At 41.2% G+C, this 20,789-nt stretch overlaps 1 protein-coding gene across 3 annotated transcripts in view; it reads left to right on the top strand.

The window, feature by feature from the left end:
* gabbr2 (gamma-aminobutyric acid (GABA) B receptor, 2) overlaps positions 1 to 20,789 on the top strand; it is a 158,240-nt gene that overhangs the window by 38,459 nt on the left and 98,992 nt on the right. For all 3 annotated transcript variants that reach the window (XM_044018461.1, XM_044018460.1, XM_044018459.1), the window contains exon 2: positions 13,557 to 13,694. In XM_044018461.1, the coding sequence (XP_043874396.1) occupies positions 13,620 to 13,694 (75 nt within the window). In that variant the 5' untranslated portion in view covers positions 13,557 to 13,619. The remainder of the gene's footprint in view (positions 1 to 13,556; positions 13,695 to 20,789) is intronic.

Raw genomic sequence — 20,789 nt, 5'->3', positions numbered from 1 at the left:
CATGTGGAAAGCTGTTCACACACACACACACACACACACACACATCCACACAGGCAGTGTGCTAACAACTGCTTCCCCCTCAGTCCCCATCTAAGAGATAAATTCAATTTTCTTTGTGACATGGCCTTGTACACAAATCTTTTAATTTTCCTTTGCAGTCGAGACCCTCCCCTCACACACACACACACACTCCCTCCTCTCTCAATCACCCCCAACAATCTCTCTTTTTATCCGTAACTATGGTAACACAGCGTTGTACATCAGCTTCTCAAAACGAGATGGTATAGTCCTCATTCCTGCTTTGCCATCACTCTGTATGGTGAGAGAAAAAAAGCCGGCGAGGGGGCAGAGAGACTCTTTCTTATTGCTCCGAGGTCTTTCCACTCACCTCAGTGCAGACAGTCAATGAGCGATTCATTAGCAACGACAAGCACCCACAGTCAATGTTCTCAACTGAGGCTGTTGATTTGACCTGGAAATGAGCTATTGTGAGACAAGAGTCGACCACCTGGTTGGATGTTATGTGTATGTGTGTGGTGATTGATGATTGTTTGTGTGGACACTGTTGGCATGGCCCCCAGCCTAGTTAAATATTCACTCATTGATGAATCCCAGGGCGCATAGCGTTAGTGTGCACTTGCACGTGTGACATTGAGAGTGTGTGTGTGTGTGTGTGTGTGTGTGTGCTAGTGGTCTTGGACTTCCCACTCAAATGTGGAGCTGCTCTGTTTAGTCTTTGTGAGCAGAAATGAAGTAATGTTATCTGAATTTTGCATCCTTCATCTAAAAAACAGGCTCTGTCAATACTATACTATCTATCCTGACTGCGTTTGTGTGTATACACTACCAGCGCAGTGGGGACGAGATGTGTTCATCCCGTCAAACTGCAGGTTTTTTGAGCAGTAAAGTTCAACTCTGAAGCTTCTTTGTGTTTTCAGTACAACTCCAACCTGTTTGTTCTGCTTTACTAGCACAATGTTGCTGTTGCCTTGGTCTATAAAAAACAAATCACTTCCTGTGCCCAATGTGGGAATGTCACTAGGTTACACGATATCTAAACACCGCTATACTGAGAAATTCACAACAGTTGCAAACAACCATTCACTTTCACAGCTACAGTCAGTTTACTGTGTCCAATTTATTGTGGGCCATTAATGTGGTTCAAAATAACTAAATTAAATTAAATTAAATTAAATTAAATTAAATTAAATTAAATTAAATTAAATTGAATTGAATTGAATTAATAGTATATTGCTGTACATAGGCATGGGAGGGTAAGATATAAACCGGTAACCAGCTCATGCCCACTTGGGCATCGGGGCTGCTTTTGTTCAGAATAAATCATAGTAACACTCAATCTGCTTTCACGCAGACGTCAACATCCATTTACCTTCAACCGCTAATCTGAATCCTCCTGTGCTGTCCTGTCACTGATTATTTAATCATTTTCCAGCTCATTTTAATAATTGATAAGCACATTTTGCTTGACATGTTATGACAGCCCACTCTTTAAAAGCATTCAAAAATAAAAATAAAAAAATGGTGATGGATGATAAACTAAGAAATTAATTGGATTGAGCCAAAAAAAATCATAACATCCAGAAATGAGTTAATGATGCAACACTTACGCAGTCATGACCCTTTATAACTTTAAACCTCCTGAAGCTGAGAGATCCGAGAAGAGAGAGAGAGTTGAATGAGAGGTTGGAAGTGAAATGTTGGATAGAGGGAGAAAGAGAAAGGTGTGACAGAGAGAAGCAGGAAGTAACTGCGAGACAGAGAGAGCGAGGATGAAAGAATGACAGGGGGAGAAATAACAATGTTCATAATAAAGCGGGGAAAGAAGTAGTTGGCGGGCAGAAAGGTAGAGTGGTTGTGAGAATGAAAGTAGGGTCCTTAATCCAAACAGAGACTGGCCAAGGATTACTGGGAGTGCAGTGTTGTGCTGTAACAAGAGTGATGTGTGTGGACAGAAAAATCTCCAGGCTGCAGAGAGGGACAGCTTGAACTGTGCTCTATCCTTTAAACACACACACACACACACACACACACACACACACACACACACACACACACACACACACACACACATCATGCTGCTTTCTCTGCAGTGGTCTATTTTCCAAGACTCTCTCCTTCACTCGACTACTGCCTTGTCACAAAGTTGTCAATAGACGGTCTCTTAATTTGGAGAAGGATGAGTAATCTGTCAGTGTTTGTCCTCTCAAGACTAAATGTCAATAGCAATATCTGCCTTTTCCCACTCTTTTAAATGACCATATTAGATATCCAATCAGAGGACTTCACCGCATCGCGTAGAAAGGAGACGGCAATGTCACTTGAACACGCACTCGGACGTGACTTGTGTGATGATTGCGGTGGGTAAAGTGCCTTTCCCGATGACAATGTCAAGCTATATCTAAAATAAACCTCCATTATGTGTTACATGGGAGAGATTAATGAAAACAACATGCCAGAGTGACTGACAGGTATGTCGCAGCAAAACAGAATAGGAATTTGGCCGTGACTCTTTCCGTCCTTTAACTTTCAGACAATTCATCTTTACTGTAAAAGTTTGCTTGGCATGTTCTTACTACCTCTGGAAGAGTTTTGTCAAATCTGGGTTGAATACTTTTTGAAAAGTTGGATCTTATATGAAAACACTGTCACCACAAATATCAGAAGACTTATTATCCCTGATTAATATATGTGTTTAATATCAACAATGAGATATGTTTGAGTTTTCACACCTAGTACGATTAGGGACTCAATTGGGGGCTGTAACATTCAGCCAGTCCGAGCTTGCTTTCATACTGCACTAGTGAAACGAACCGAACCTTTTGAATAACGCTAACCCGCCAAAAAACTTGTGATATATTTTCATCTGACCATATTTCTGTCAGAGCTTTTACCTCGTTCTCACTGCGCGTCTGACCACGAGCCATTTCTCCCAGCTATCGTTCCACACACACTTGTGTTTACCCACAATGCCCTGCGTTGTAGTCCGCTTCCTGCATCCGAGGCCTACATTTTTAGGCGGACCAGAGTTCGCCTCTATGATGCACATCAGAGTTTGGTTGCACATTCACCCCTCTACAAACGAACGAAGTAGGGGTCGATTAAGAAGGGAATGCACTCATAGACTGGATACACACACACACACACACACACACACACACACACACCAAGCTCCTGCAAAGTCATCATTCCTATTGGCCAACTGAGGCAGACCATCATGGTCACGGCCATGTCTGTTTACACAATGTAATATAAAATTTGCTCCTAACTTGAATATGATTGATGGGCTCCACTGTTGCAGGCGGCATTATATGAAGTAAACAGCCTGTAAATGGGTTATAAAAAAGTGCAGGCTCTGACTTGTTAATGTGAATTCACAGGAAGCAGTGGTCAGCACTATCCACCAGAACTTGTATACAGTATTTATTTATGCTTGAAAAGTTTTCAAAGGCGAGGGATGGCTGTCAGAGTGGGAAGTGAGGGATCGGGTTGAAACTTTCTCAGTTTTCCATTAATCATTTAATACGCCGATTGACATAAAAATTCACGTGATCCCTTATTATTCCGGTTTTTTTTAGGCGCCTTCAGTCAGAAAAGCTCAAACATAACAAGTATCTTGAAGGGTAACACTTTTTCATTGTGAGTTCATTTGGAGGACATGCTGTCAGTGATGAAACTGAACCAAAAAAATGATATGAAAAGCACCTTGAGTCAAAATGAACTGAGATGCATTTTTTTTGTAGCAGCAGAAGTTATGATTCTACCAATCAAGAAGAATTGCTAACAGACCTGCAGACATGTTTCTGTCTTTCTCTTCTCCGTACAACAACCTTATCTATCTATCACCAAAGTGACTTTCATCCCAAAGCTGGACTCATTTTCTACCCTCCACCTCTTTCTTCCTTTGGAATTTATCTAGTATAAAGGAGAGCTTGGTAGACCTTCAGGGCCAAGAAACAATTAACTTGATAATGGGCTCACTCCCTCTCTTCTCCTACTTTCCACTATCCCCTCTTAGCTGGTCTTTATCATTTACTAGTTAGCAGATACACCAGCTGCAGGCACGTCGATGGCAGCTGAGACCTTTTATTAAAACCTACACAATATTTAATGAACGCGTGTGTTCAGATTCTGTTGCACAGGTATGGAAATTGCTTTCCTCCCGTCATGAGCAATTAATGCCCTTGGCATGACGCCGTAGACGTACGTTGGAATCGAGCAACAGAAGAATACACTGGGCTATTTTTAATGTGGATGAAACTGCCAATTGCTTAACACATTTCGCCCCCACAGAAGCTGCCCACATCTTTTTTTTAAAGTATTTTTTTGGGCTTTTAATGCCTTTAATCGATAGTCAAGTGCAGAGAGACAGGAAATGGGGAGGCAGAGAGAGGGGGAATGACATGCAGGAAAAAACCATCCGGTGCGGGATTTGAACCGGGGTCGCCTGCAGTGAGGACTATAGCATCAACATGGGACGGCAGCTCTACCAAGTGAGCTAATGCCGCCCCAGCTGCCCACATCTTACATTTTGAAATTCAAATAGGTCAAGTTTTCATTTGACTGTTTATTGCAAATTTTCAGCTGAAAATAATTGATGCAGTATTGGTATTGTTGGTCTAGGCAGACTGAATAATGAAGTGAACATACTATTTTTGCTCGACTCAATATAGTATGTTGATTGTTCCTCTCCTCCCTTGTGTGGGACCCATTGGAATGTTTCCGTGGGATTACATTTTGGTTTGTCCCCCTCACTGGTTACCGCAACATGTCCCAGCTGTTGTCAAGCCTTGTCAAAAACACAACAACCTGTAATAGGCTTAACACAGCATCTGCTTCCTGCACAGCACAGATTGCTAATAAACGTGCAACGTGTTTGCTGCAGTATTCATAGCACCCGGCCAATTTGAGCTTATCTCAGATTGGCGAGTGAGCCGATGCATGTTTTTAATGTCCGTGTATTTGTTTATGATCGTGATTTGGCACACACGCCAAATTAAGGATGATCATTTTTCATAGTGTGCATGCATTTGAAAATAAGCATGAGCATGAGAGACTTGACACCACCAAAGAGGCTTCCAGCGTGCCATCATGGTTAGCCTGGTGGCCATCTGAGCCACCAGGCAAGTGTAATAACAGGAGACAGAATGCAGGGGGGTGAAGGGAGACAGGAGGAGATGGAGAGCAAACAGTGGAGAGCTGCCTCGTCAGTCTGTCGCAGTGGATTTTAAATGCTAGTCTCTCCCAAGATAAGTGTTGGGTTCCTCAGCTTTTTTTCTTCCCCTCTGTATTGCGAGCAGAGGGTTTTTGCGAAAGAACAGAGAACAGAATGAGGAAAAACAACTCCATCACTCCTTGCTGCTCTCAATTTTATTTCATCTACTCACACTCAATAAATGTGTACTCTGTTCGGATACTCCCGGGCCCGCTGTCTAAATGTTACGACAGAGAGTCTTGATGCTCGCCGCATACACAAGTCAAGCTTCATCTTCACCTCCTCTTCCTCCCTTTCACTCCGTCTCGTATCTGTTTTCAAAATATCTCACCTAAAACCTCGGCTGTTGCTTTTTGTTCCTTAAGTCTGTAAATTACCTTTCATTCTTGTCTTTGTGGTCATTTTAAAAGAGAAAGAAAAGGCTATTTGGGTGATATGTTACACCCCAGTGGACCTCACAAAAGGCTCGCTGATGGGGAACAAATAGCTCCAGCTTCTGTGTCTCTGTGTATAAGGACAATAGCAAGTGATGTGAGGCTGCCACTGACGTGTGAGAGGTTTAGTTAGCTGTGTGGCGCGCCGACCTTAATTGACAGATGAATGAGCTCAGACAACTCAAGGGTGCCCTCTTAATCAAATTGTTATTGATATACTGTTAGGATAATCAAAGATAATTCTGTTCCATTTCCTCTACACTGAAAAAGTAAAACTTAACAAACTGCCACCAACTGATTCATACACTAAAACCCTGTCTTCTCCTCTTCTGAGAGTAGTTGGTATTGACAGCCATGACAGAGTTGAGAAGATTATTTGGGCTTGCACATGGGGAGGCAGGTAATCTCCCTTAGCTCTGATCTATCGGCCGAACCCTGGCAACTCTGTAGGTAGAGCTGCAACTAACAGTTATTTTCATAATCCATTAATCACGTTTTTGTTTGGTCCATAAAATGTAAAATGTGAAATTTCTTTGTCAAATGGAGCAATGAAACCAGAAAAAAATATTCACATTTAAGAAGCATTTAGTCATCAATTAATAATCAAGTGACTGAATAATCGTTGCAGCTGTATCTGTAGTGTTTCATGTTATGTTTCATCAGCCTGGTGCACATTTTTTAACCTCATTTTGAGGAGTGCATGCAGGAGGCAGATTTTGTTTTAGAAAGTAGCAGCAACTGCACTGCTGCTGCAACATTTGTCACAGAGAAAGTTTGCGGCATCAAACTACAAAACATTTTTTTTTAAGCAAAATGTATATCAATAGCATTCAGATATTTATGCTCAAGCTACTGAAACTGTAGTTTGAAACAGAAGGATGCACTTTACTCTGTGTGTGTCAGCTGAGGGTTAGGTATTGTTATGGTTACAATAAGGGTACGGTGCTAGGGAATGGATTATGTGTCTCCTCACTAATAATTCTGTATAAGTCAGTTTACATGCATTTTAAAAGTCTGATTTAATTGGACTAAGACAATAATTCGAATGTTAGTCCGAATCGAACTAATCTTTGTTAGACTAACATACCCGGATAATGCAATTCATAGTCCCGTTTCTCCTTCATGTCATATGCTTAGTCAGACTGGAGTTGGGCTTGGCGTTCTGTGCATGCACCAAAGTTTCCTCCTCTGCCTTTTACCCGGAAGTAAGGAGACGAACTATAAACTGCAGTACTACAGCAAAAGCTATGGAGAAGACCCCCTTTTGGACTCATGTACAGCAAGTACGAAACACACAGAATCTGCGTATGTTTGCGATCCGTGCTGTGGTTTTCCGTGACATAACGGTCTATAGGAAACTGATTCAATTTCGCACTAGTTTATAAAGATACAGCGCCACCTACGGAGATGGAGTCAAATGTACACAGCCAATAAATAAATAAAAAGTAAATGTACTGTCTGTGTACATGCGGGAGTCTGCATTATCACACTTGGTAAATGTACGTTTTATGTCTATCGTTAGTTACATGGGTAATCAACTGACTAAAGACTGAAAGTAAGACACAAGTGAAGCAAATCCTTTAACTGTTCCTCTATGGAGGTGGAAGGAGGTGAAATCTTTTTCACGACAATGCGTTTCACACCCCTCCTTAACCTGTAAAGACAGATTGTGTGGTGATTCTTGCATTTTTGTCGTCAGTAATCACATGTACTGTTGGCCCCGTCGTGACTAAACACCGATTGCTTATGACATCAGATCGGGCTCTCCTCTCCCTGCTTCTCTGTTATCTCTCACTCTCTCTCTCTCTCTCTCTCTCTCTCTCTCTCCCTCTCTCTCGCTCACTCTCTCATACACACATTGACACGTGTGAGCGTGCGTGTGCAGTGCTGGGCCTCAGGTTGCTGATTTGGGTGCAGTAATTTGCTATTAGACGAGGGACAGGTGCAGCTGCCTCTGTGTGCCGCGCTAACAAGGCATTTCATCATGGTTAGCTACAGCCTGCTGCTCTTATCATCCCTTGTTCTTGTCACAATATCACACCAGACGCACTCACACACACACACACACACACACACACGCACACACTATAGGGTCATTCTGCCTGAAGTGGTGGTGGTGCATGACAAGGCTGTGTTATACTGATCTCGTGTAGAACAGGATCAAATTTATCTTAAAGAATTACTTACAATACACTGTATGTCACCTTGTCCTTGGGTAGTGTGTTGCACTGCATTATGCACAGTGAGGGCTTTTCTGATGAAAAACTTTTACTTAAGCTGTCAAACTTTTAGGAAACTGTCTTAAACTTTTATGAAGACTTGTGAATGTGTACGTTTGTATCATTGTGTGCTTCTTATTTTTCGAAAAACGACAGGCTGCTTGGTGTGTGCTGACCTTTAAAGATAAGCTAGCTGTTTTTAGATATGCCATAGGATGTTGAGTAAAAATATACGGAAGTTATTATATGTGGAACTGTAAAAAAAACAAAAAAAAGAAAAGAAAGAGAGATCCCAGGCAACTGTTGCCTCAGATTTAGTCTAATTGAGTGCGATTCATCTGTAGCAGAATAACAGCAGGCTAATGGCATCAAGTAATGATAAATCAATAAGGATGAATCTCTATTGCTTTGTGTAAAGGTCAGAGAAGGAAATGGAATGCAGGCAATGGATTGAGAAGCATTTGAAATGAACTCCTCCTTGGCCAGCTGTTCCATCAGTAATATCTTCTAAATGGTTAGGATAGTGGTGCAAACTCAGTGTATTTCACCAAATGCAGTGACTTATTCAAAGGAATTCCAGAGTGTTCGGACAGCCAATCATGCTTCGGTAACGTGATGATTTTTTTTTATTTTTTTCCTTTCATGCATACTAATCTTCAGACAGGGTAATATGTCATCTTGGAGTTTGCATCTCCAGGTTCCTCTGCCACCAGCTCCATCAGCCCACACACACACACACACACACACACACACACTTACCCTGGCCGCTTCCCAAGGCGGTCAAACAGATTACCACGGGCGTTAACTCCATCGATCTGCACCAAATGGCCTCCAAATGCCAGGAATTAGATTTCAGACTGCAGAAGAGGGAAATAAAGTGTTGTAGTATTTCTCACTGCTTGAATTGGTAGTTAAGTGCTGCTGCACCTCCCCTCAGAGTAACCGTTTTCTTCAGAACTTGTTTGTTCTAGGCATTATTTCCTCTGAATAAACCTTGTTTAAAACATTTTTTTTTTGTGTCTGGACAAGTGTGAGAGATGTGAGCTCTGTACGCGAACCTCTCAGTGTGACTGCTTGATAATCCTTGAAAAAATACACCAACGTGTCTGTACTGTTGAAAAGGAGTAGGAAAGAAAAAAGAGACAGGTAAACGTGGAGTGGACGAAATACCAACGGCGTGATTGAGAGATCTGAACGATCAAAAATGCACATATTTCATAATTGATGGACTGTAGACAAATCTCGCTGCATGCTGAGCACCATAGAGAGCAGCAGAATCAATCTCATGGTCATGAAGTACTCTATTGTGGGGTGATAATAGAGGGCGGGTTTAGGATACTGGATGACTTGGCTTTATTAGTGTGCAGTTAAGGTCAGCCTAATACCTCTTCACTCTTCATTTCGTCGCTTCCTTCTTTTTAACAGCTTGTTTCTCCCCCCTTTCATCCCACCATCACTTTCACTATCGCCATGTCTTTTTACTCTTTGTGTCCCCGCCTCGCTCTCGCTCGCTCACTCTTCCCCCGCCTATTCTACTTTGTCTATGTAGCATTAAGCTTTTCAGCGTCTCCATTGCTGAATAAGTATTGATTAATGTCTGAGTGGTTGTGCTACCTAATGAGAGGCTAAATATAGCCATTGCTACATTGGTCCTGCTGCGGCCTCCTCCTTCATCTAGCACACGGAGTGTGGATAGTCACACTGTTGGCATGACAACACACCAGTCAAGGCTGTAGGAGAAGACACAACAGATTGTGTGCCTGGTATAAGTAAGAGAGGATAAACCAAGCAAGGGAGGATGAATGTAGAAGCTGAGGAAAATGGCATGTTTGTTTGCATGAATCTGCTTTGCTCTCTTTCTCTTGCTGTGTTCCATCCTCCAGAAAAAAAGTTTGACAGCAACTCCAAGAACTGATAAGCCTGTGAATAGAAGAATATGAAACTATTTTAATTATCATACAATTATTATTTATTAAACATGAATGAAAAGTTTTAAAGTTTATAGAGACCAAACAACCCATAAAATAATTTTTCATAAATCATAATGGAAACATGTCTTAAAGACTGATTTAGCCCGTGTTGCCACAATGAATTCTGACTTGGCTTAAAATAAACGTGTGAACCATCTGTCATCAGCTTTCAAATGTTGCAGCAGCAGTTTTCTTTTCTTAATAACGTAAGGTTGTTGTCATTTTTTTCTTCTTCTTTTTAAAAACACAAACAAACAAACAAAAAAAACAACCTACACTACATTGTTCATAAGTCGACTTAAGCCTGCCATTTTCACAAAGCTCTATTGTACTCGCATTGACAAGTTGACTTGCCCACAGTTTTTCTTTTCTGTTGCATAGTAACCATTTCTAGAGTCACAGTCCTACCAGCCCTCTTATGGCCAGCTGGAGACACATGAATGATAAGAGTATGCAAATTGGATATTTTCTTTAATAGCCTGCTGTTTTATTCAGCTGTGTGGCCAGGATAAGGAATCCCCACTGTGTCTAATCACATCTTCTCACACTCATTTCACCTGAGGCATATCCATAATCTAGTCTCTATTTTTTGACTGGCATTAAAGCATACATTGTTACAGGCATAAATGTATGTGTGTGTTTTAGTTTAATAGTCTGATTGTTTAAATTGTGGCGCGTGATTGAATCGTCCTTGTCAGGATTGAGCATGATGCAGAAGGATGCGGCTAAAGTTCCCTTGTCTCTCAAAAAACGTGAAACAGTAGATGTGAACTTGTTACCCCCCACTCCCGGCATGACACCTTCCATACTCTTTAAGAGAAAAAGAAAAAGAAAAAGAAGAAGTTACCAACCACATTTAATTTTCGTCCTTTCAGTGGGCGCTGTGCAGGGCTGGCTGTTGTTCAGTTGGAAATCTCATCCAGTCGCCAGCTGATGGCTAACAAGGTCAAATAACTCTCCAGATGAGATGGACTGTGTCAGAAGGTGGAAACACACACGCTCACTCACACTCACACACAGGTTTGCTCCGCTAATCTTTTTAGGACACTGCACTGACTTACACACATTTTGGACAAAAAATGTGGTGTGCAACCTGCGGCTCTAGAGCCACATGTGGCTCGTCAGCCCCTCTGCGGTGGGCTCGGCTTGTAGCTCTGCAAAAGTAAACACACATCAAGATGATGAATAAAAGTGAACATTTTGTGCGTCACATCCAACTATGTCATGTCTATGTCAGATACCAACCACAACCCGTTGAAAATTGTGTTTGAAATATGGGAGAAGCCATTTGATGTCCTTGTCCATCTTTGGATCCACATACTTCATCATGAACTACATAAAATATTGCTTTATTTCAAAGTGGGTTACTTTGAATGTCCTTACATTTTCCACAAACAATGGAAGGACTAGGTCTACATTATTCTGAGATTTATTTCAAAGTAGGTTTTTTTTTCTTCACTGGGTATAAACAGCAATGAAATGGTAGCAGTTTTTTTAAGCCCCTTTTCCACCTATGGTCCCAGCTAGCCTCACCTCGCCTCTCCACGGCACCGCTTTGGTTTGTTTTCCACTACAAAGTAGTGGGCGGAGTCATCACTGCACGGCTGCATGAAGCTTCGGTGACATCGTTTTACACGCGACACACACACTCTTTCTTTTACACACATTATATACGATAAACAAACTTTATATGTGCTATTATCTTAATTTTATGGGTCAAATGGGTTTTTGCGGCTCCAGATTAATGTTATCTGGGTGGAGAGGGGACAAAAATGTCTCTTTTCATACTAAAGGTTGCAGACACCTGAACTTAACTAACCCTAACCATACCCAGTTAATGTTTAACCCTTACTTTTTTGTTACCACAATTACAATTTTAGCCCTAAACTTAAGCAGCTCCTCAAAATTAGGTAAGAGATACAAGTTTACGCGCACACACACACCACCTGCCATTCAGTCACTGAGAAATACCCCGTGAAATGAGTGTCAATAACAGGAAACTAATTGGGGAAATTAAAAGTTTTTTTTTTTTTTTTCCTGTTTTCCTGTTTTTGTGTTCCTTTCCCAGAACAAGGTTCTTTCAGGACACAGGATGTTGCTTTATGTCCGTATTGTGAATCCCACTGAGGCAAAATTGTGATTTTGGGCTATGCCGATACAATTGATTTCATTGTGATTTTGAAGTGTTAGTCAGCCAGCACATGTATGTATATAAATCAATGGGCACCTACACCACTCTAAGCTTCCCTCGTCTCTTTTCTCCCTTTCCTTTTCACACACTCTTTTCCTCTGGTTGCTATGGTAACGTGAGATGGCTGCATTCTGCAGCACTGGATTAGAGCGGGGGCCTGCAGCTAGTGAGTTACATAGTTTTACATGATGGTTTTAAACGACATGTATACACACACACACACACAAGGCTGCAATTATATGAGCACGTGCCGCAATGCTTCTAGTATAACAAGTTAAATGTTATTTAAATGTCACATCGTTTTTCATAAATAGTATACATTACTGGAATCTGACACGAGTGAGCATGCGGCTTTTGCTGTGCATCCATCACAGTATGTCAAAGTATAAATGGTCTTGTGAGCACAGTGCCTTTTCTTGTATGGTTGATAATCACTGATTTATTGACTTTTTTGCAGAAAAGCACAAGGTCTCCTTTAACAGGTTCAGGTTCTTCACTTGTGCTACATGTTCGCCTTGAATGCATCCATACTTTCCTATTAGTGTTTTAACAATACTTAAATTATGGCTTTAACACAATACCTACAGTGGCCACAAAAAGGAAATTAAAAGACCAGTAAGTTAATGGAGTATTAAATGCAGCACATATGGCCAAAAATGGGTTCAGATTAGAGCAGATTAAGTTGCTTCTTCTTCTTCTTCTTCGTCATCATAGCAGTTATCACTTCTGTCTTGTAGCCCTTCCCTTTCACTTTTGCTGCTATTTTAACGCTCAAAATGAAACATAATTATTTTGTAAATTGGCCCATTTTGCTTCTTGTGTGCTTTTTTGACAAGCCATGGTCAGAAGGATATTTGTAAACATGCCTTTTATTTAATTTCCACCATAAAAGCTGACAACAGCGAACACTGATGCAACTCAGGCCTCAGCTCTTACTAAAAAAACGTCATTCTTAAAGTACTAACGGCACTTACAGTTCTCATTTCTTGTTTGCTTTTCCATTAGAGATAGTACCTGGTACATGGTGCTTTTTTTAGTACCTGAGCCGATACTTAAATGTGACATCGGTAGATCAGTTAAAAAGACTTAAAAATCCTGAAAACATGCGTTAATCTCCAACATTTAGAGAGGAGCCGAATCACATCCGCCGTATTTTAGTCCAGTGACTGTGTCGGACCGAGTCCGTGCTCCGGTCATGCAGGAAGTACTGAACTAATCTTTGATTCTAATAATTCTATACAGCTCGTCACTGGTTTGTTTGTTTGCGACATGCCTGGTACCAAACCGAGTGGTGCTACGACTGCATAATGGAAAAGTGCCATCATACGTGGTAATGAGCCGTTTAAAAGAGCAGGGTGTACAGTACTGCAGTACTGCTGTCCACCTTTCCTGTTCCCTCCTCTCTGGAGAGCTAATTAAAATGTTGGTTATTTTCTTGTCTTCTTTCTGATGCTTTCTCCTCAGCCGCACTCTGTCCTCCACCTTCACCACCTGTCTTTGTATTTGCAGTGTGACAACGCCAAGGGGCTGAGGGCCTTCTTTGATGCCATATGCTACTATCCCAAACACCTGATGATCTTCGGCGGTGTCTGTCCATCTGTGACCTCCATCATTGCAGAGTCTTTGGAGGGTTGGAATCTGGTGCAGGTAGGAGATGCATTCTGTTACGTGCGCATGTTTGAATGTGGGTGTCGTCTTCAGGGCAGAATGAGATTAAATAGACGTGAATTTTGCATCGTCAAAATTCTGGTTTCCAAGAAACCGGAATTTTCAAAAACACCTTTCTTACAGCTGAAAATATGGTTTCTGTTGGTCTGTTTTTAATTGGTGCGAGATATAATGGTCCTATGCAAGTTAATCAATGTCAATTACCCACTAAATATTTGTAAAATGGATTTTACCATTATTTTTGATAGGCATTTGTTGGTGTTTACTTGGGGAATCTTTGTGATTGCCCACTTTGGGCTCTGGATGCAACTCATCTTTGTGTGACTTATAGTGTAACTCTATGTACTGTCCTTCAGGACCAAAGAGGTGAAATGTCTCCTTCTAAAGAATACATTTCATTTGCTGCAGACGCTAAGGTTATCGGGCACAGATAAGAAAGGAGCAGGCTTGTGCTCGGAAGAGATAACATAAATTCAAGTGGTTGCATTTTGAACTGACTGTCACATCATGTATCATTTTTTTCTTCTTTTCTTTTTTTGCGTCCAATTACTGCAGTTTTTCTCTTTTTTATCCGTGTCCATTTTTGGTTGCATTCTTTTCAGGGTCACTTAAGAGTGAAAAGATCAGCAGGATGAAGGAATGAAAGATGATTATTTTTTTGTATGTCTGTTCTCTTCCTTTTGCTGTTTGCTGAATCTGAAAAAGAAAAAAAGAGGTTCATGTCAGAGTTGAAGTTTAAATTCTCTTAACTAGGTAGTGTGTGTGTGTGTGCGTGTGTGTGGGTGTGCGTGTGTGCGTGTCCCCTCCCCCTTTATTTATTGGCTTGTTTGGCAGTGATTACCTGTGAGAAGTGCAGTACCAATCTTCTGCTGAGCAGAACACACTGCTGGGCACAGTGAGTTCTCCGAAGCACTTAACCAACCAGGCTCTTTTTTCCCTATAAATACAGACCAATACCAACAAATGTATCTGGGCCTGATCCCCAATGTGACGCTGTCTGAATATCAGACGCCAAGCAATCGCTGCTGCCATAAACAATAAAGTACCGTATTTAGATCAGCAATGGTGTAAAAGCTGTTTCTGTTAAGCTGTTGAGCCCACTTTCATTGCGTGTGTGTGTGTATTTATGTCTGAGATGCAGCCCATACAAGTGCTTTTATGATGGACAACTCTCTGCTTTGACAGCACCTGTGATGGGAAGTAGTCAGCGATTGACTGAACCTCCCTGAAACCCAGAGGGAGAGGGAGATGATTGAAAGTGTTGAATCCTGCACCCCACTGTGTTTAGTGAGCCATATCTGCTGGAATCTGGGAATTCTGTCACCCTACACATGTATCACCCAGCCAGAGCATGCCATCTGCAAGAGTTGAGTTGGTAATAAGGAAATAGCGATGGTTATTTTAATTGGCCAGACTCATTTCCACATTAAAACAGCTGGTAGATTCAGTGGAGGTAGAATGGAGAACATCCACTCCTTAAAAATGAATATTCAGTCAGTGCTGGTGCCTAATGAAGTCAGTTTTCTGAAAGACTCAACAAAAATAATCTTCCACTCAAATGTCACTCTCAATGTTTTAGTTGTTTTTGGTACTAGTGCTGTGTTTCTTTATTTGTAGTTGATGCCTCCCACTGGGTTAGACAGCGAGATGTCTCACTCTCGCTCACCGACAATTATCGACAATTATATTTGTTGGCGACCCATCTTAGTATTGATTTTTGTCGACTAATCGCTGCAGCCCTAGTGTACACCTGCTTCAATGACTGCCACTGCACATTAAGATGGGGGCTGCCAGGGCCAGTGGACTGATGACAAGCAGTGGGGTGAGGGTACAATGGAGGAACAGACAGACAGGAGCAGATACAGAGACACGCTATTGACATGAAAATGAAAGTCAGTGAAACCGTGCAAGACCCAGCTGTGTTTGTGAGCTGCCATCACTAACAAATGCCACTGATTGTTGTGCTTTTATTTCCACAAGACAATGGCCCTCATTTGTCAAACTTGTGTAGCAACTGGTGCAGATTCAGGTGTAAATATCACCACATCATGCCAAGTCTCACGTGTGATTCATGAAACAAACCCATCTGCAGCCAAGCCTGATCTGCCTTTGATAAATGCGGCGGCTGAAAAAGATCGTAATTTGAATACCATGCCCCCCAATATATTCATGGTTTTGAGACCTCGTCCCTTAGAGTGTTACGACACAGAGACGCGGAATACGACCCAAGAAGAACAGCCTCTGAAGCTGAAAATAAGCGTCAAAAATAACGAGGTGATTCTGTTTTGTCAGCCTAAAAAGTGGAATCAAAGGAAGTCGGAAAGCAACAGGGTGGAGAGAAATCACTGCTGCGGTCAACCGTAATGGTTTTGACAAGCTGAGCCACCGAAAAGCGTGTTGCTAAGGTACAGCCGGTCACTGACACAGAGTCTGCACCGCCTGAGTCTGAGCCAGGTAATGGCAAATATTGAAATCTGCAGAGTTTGAATATTTTGAATTTGTTATTAACGCAGATCCTACACACACACCATAGACATTTCTTGATTTTTAATCAGACGTGTCGTGTGGTCAGAAACCAGCACAGAGAGCGGTTCATGTCCTTCATCTCCACATCCAAGACCCCTGGATTCTGAGGATTAAAAACAGCCGGGTAATTACCGACATAAGTCGCTCTCTGTTTGCAATAAATGATGCCCTAAAAGGAAAATCTAACAAGAGCATTAAAGAAATAATAGAACATCTATGTAGTGCCGTGAGTTTCTCCTACTGAATTACCTATGTAGCCAAAAATAAATATTTGATACTCCTCCTCTGTGTGGCTCTGAGATGTGGCTCTTTATTTTCTGCTCACGTATTTTACAGAATTTCACAGGCCAAAGTGATGACGTCACATAAAAAATTAAATTAATGCAGATTATTATCATTATTATTATTATTACAGTTATGATATTTTTAACCATAATAATAATAATTCAACATTTTGCATACAGAACATAATTTCACTGTAAATCCACACAGTCACACATTGCACTGCGAGTCCACGGAGATTTCAAACGTGCGTCCACCAGGGCACAGAAGAAGGCGCACGCCAATTTCTACGCAAAGTTTGGGATTTATAAAAAAAATGAAATAAAGATGAAAAAAATATGAATAACCAGAAACTGTTTAAACTGTGTAAAAAAAATACATTAAATTATTACTGTTTACAACAAGATTTTATGTGCACACAGGGGCGAGCCGTATTTTTTAAACCCAAATAAACAAATGTATACAAGATATCCGCTATAACAAAGTACATTTTTAAATAAATTATGTCATTATTAAATACTTTTGTGGTATGAGACGCACCCTCGAGGATAATAAGGTAAATATTATTATTTTTAGGTACTTTATTAATCCCCTTAGGGAAATTATTCTCTGCATTTTAACCCATCCTAGAATTAGGAGCAGTGGGCTGCCACACTGGTGGGGACTTGAACTGGCGACCTTCCGGTTACAAGCCAAGTTCCCTTTCCACTTGGACACAGGCTGCCAGGAGGGCAGATTTGGTTTTTACTGATCTTGGTTCTTCTGACTATATATCATCAAGTATGTGCGTTACCTGAAGCCTGCAGAAGCCGCACCACATTACGAGTTGATTGTGATTTATAAAGAGAAACTCACAAAGGACGTGTCTGGTTTTAAAAATATTTTCTTTGTTGCGTAAGCACATTCTGTGTTGCGTATGTACGGCAACTTTTCAGGCGTATCAACTCACAGTTTTCTAAATGAGGCCCCCTGGTCTGAGCTGGCGTGAGATTTAATCATACACCACGCCACTGTCCGTATTGATAAACCTTGATCTTTGCATGAACAATAATAATACCAGAAAGCATTTTAAAGCATGCACATGTACACTATCTGTACCCAGCCAACATGTTGCTCACTTTACCACGTTCTTGCTTTCAAAAAGTCACTTTCTTTACTGCGGCAGTGGTGTCTGTTGTCTGCAAATGGCTCACTGAGTGCCAGGATATAGACCTCTCCCACCTTTTCATCAGTTGCTGGCCCCTCTCCTCTCCTCTCACCAATTAGTCTTATCAGTGATGGCACTGTTCATTTTCAGCCATGTCGATTGTGTAATGTAAAATGATGCTTCTCGTCATTCAGTCTCTTGTAATTTGGAAAAGAAGAAGACGACAGAAAGAAAGATTATGATTTATATAAGTTGATTTGAATTGTCCCACAAATTTCAGTCTTTAATGACTTTCAAGAAGTTATTGGAGCATTTAGATGCGTCGGAAGTCGACTAGAAAATCAGACACTTGTATTTGTGTCATAGCTTTGATATTTCACTAAAATGTCTCTCGGGCCTTTAGTGTAAAGCTCAATTCATCTTTCAGGGACAATGAATATTGAAGTTATTATTTAGGAGGAGGAAAAAGTGGATGCTGCCCTCAGTATTATTGTCATGACCTGGACATATATTTATCTGTTAACTAAGCCCATTTTTCTTCTTCTTCTTCTTTTCTCGCAGTATTGATTGTCAGTGCTTCGTTACACCGGGCAATTTAGGCACAAGAAATAGCATCTGTGCCACCTTCGAGTGCAGCATTCTCTTCTGCTAAATCCTCCACAATATTTTATGGCCGTCTTTTTTTCTCCCATTTTCTTTTCTCTTACTCTCCCTGAGTGCTACAGTGGCTGCTTCAATAAAACATGCGATGCCGAGCTCTGCAGTATTCGGGCCTCACTTACGTCAAATCCTCCTGTGTTCCGTATCAATATTTCATGACTTCCCAAAGTTTAGGCTAAAATCTCAGAGTGCAAGGGCACGGATGCTTTGAGCATCACAAACAGATCATTATAAATCAACATAATGAGTAAAGTTCAAGTTCACTGTGTCTGTGTGCTGTGAGTGAGTGAGTGAGTGAGTGAGGGCGTGTTGGTTGCGCAACCTGGCAACCGAAAGTTATATAAACTTCTCGAAAGGTTTGAAATCGGAAGCAGTCACGGTACAGCATATTTCTCATGTGTGTTGTTGTGTGAGGCGCAAGGTTCAGTTGTGTGTGTGTGTGTGTGTGTGTGTTTGCTTGTTTCTTTTTCCACGAGTGCAGCACAGCATGGAAGAAAAAACAGGAGGCTTCTAAGATTGGCAATTAGGTCAACATTTCACAGTGTCTCAAAGCTTCTAGACTATTCCTGAAGGAAAGGGGGAAGGGGTTTCCTCATATGTATCTGAACCAGTTCAAAATCTGTTGAAACATTTGGCTTCAGATTTCAAGATCATGCCTCTGGTGGAGTGTATTTTTCTTAACAGGTGTAAGAAAAAAAATTATTATACCAATATTCTTCTTTCTTATGCAGTTTGTCACCATTTATTTCTCTTCTGTTGCAGAAGGGAAAAAAAAGAAGTTGAAAGAGCTGTAGGAAAATATTAATTACACTGAATTATTTAGGCATGAATGTTGCCTGCACTTGTGGAATGCACCAGCATGTACTGTGAAGCTGAGCTCACGCGCACACACACACACACGCACACTGTTGTACCTATTCGAAGTGCCGAATGTACGCCATTTGACAGGAAACACAGTCATTAGCTAATTAGCAACATTTGTTGAATACAACCCGTTAAGTGGTTGCAACTGTTGGTGTCATATATTGAATAAACATGCTGGTTCTGAGGCCCTCGGTTACAACAAGCGCGTCGACGAACCATTTCTGTTTCTGTTCAACAACAAGTGGAAACAGCCTTCTCATTATTTCATTTTTTTTTTTTTTTTACCACTGGCACGTCTTTGACACCAAGGTCTGTGAGACAATTCAGAATGAATACAAGAAGACTATATGCTGAATTCCATCCATGCGTTCAAGCGTTATATCATTCCCGCAGGTTAGTTTTGTGGAGGAGGGTGAAGAGTAAAAAAGAAAAGCAGCGCGTCATCCTCGCTAATGATGACACGGGACCTGCCTGCCACCAGTAGCAAAAAACACATTAGACACGTTGAGCTGGCTTTTGGTGTTTCTTACAGATTTTTATCTTACATGTCTTGTGAAGATATATTTTTTTTTTTCCTGTAGCCCCAAATCCTGGTTTTCTCCTAGTTTGTCTTTTGGGGTTTACAGGCTTTGATATTTCTTATTTAGGTCATGGAGCCCATAACACTTTGAAGAGCTTGCTGGGTGTGTACAATTTTTGATATACAGTTTCAAACAAAGAAACACGCCACTAATAAATGGTATCTAGCTCTACCTAAATGAATTTGCCATCATAAGCACAAGCAACTTACACCCCTTTTAGTTTGCATTTTGGAGGAAGACAAAGTAAAAAAAAAAAATGAAATCATTTTTGACAGAACAAATGTAATCTAAAGCAGGGGTTTCTCAAGTCCTGGCCCTGGGGACCTACTGTTCTACATGTTCTAGACGATTCCCTGCTCCGACATACCGTATTCAAGCGGTCAGCTCAACGACCCATTTATTTGAGTCAGGTGTTTTAGAGCGAGGAAGCCTCTAAAATATGTAGGCCAGTGGGTCCCCAGCACCAGGAATCAGAAACACTGATCCAAGCGACGACAGGAGGCAGCATTTAATAATTGAGAAAGTCAGACAGCACATATCAACTTCGGCCTCTCAGGGATACAATTCATTTGCAAATGCAAATGTGGGGGATTTCTCTCTGATCAGAACTCCACATCACGCTAGATACAGAATAACCGCGCACGAAGCCACGGTACTGGGCGGTTTGGAGCGGCCTGAGAACAGTACCATTACTGGTCATGGTCATGTCATCTGTCTGTGGCTTCTTGTCTCGGGAAGACGTCAAACTTTGCTCGAGAATAGACTGAGAGTAACGCTTTTCTGTCAGCTGACTGTCGTGGTTCTAGCTCAAACCGTACAGTACCATTCCGTTACTCTGGTACCCCAAGAGAAGGGTACTGGAAAAATTGAACGGATTATTATTTTGGTTATATTTCTAATTAAATAAAAAATAATACGTCCCGTACCGAACCCAACCATTCCAAATAGTGTATTTTAGCGTGATTGGATCCACTTGACTACTGTTATGACAACTTTATCTAGAATATTTTTTTT

The sequence above is a fragment of the Solea senegalensis genome, unplaced genomic scaffold, assembly GCF_019176455.1.
Source record: "Solea senegalensis isolate Sse05_10M unplaced genomic scaffold, IFAPA_SoseM_1 scf7180000017240, whole genome shotgun sequence".
Taxonomy (NCBI): domain Eukaryota; kingdom Metazoa; phylum Chordata; class Actinopteri; order Pleuronectiformes; family Soleidae; genus Solea; species Solea senegalensis.
Note: the sequence above shows the minus strand (reverse complement) of the source record. Positions and strands in the feature narration are given on the sequence as shown.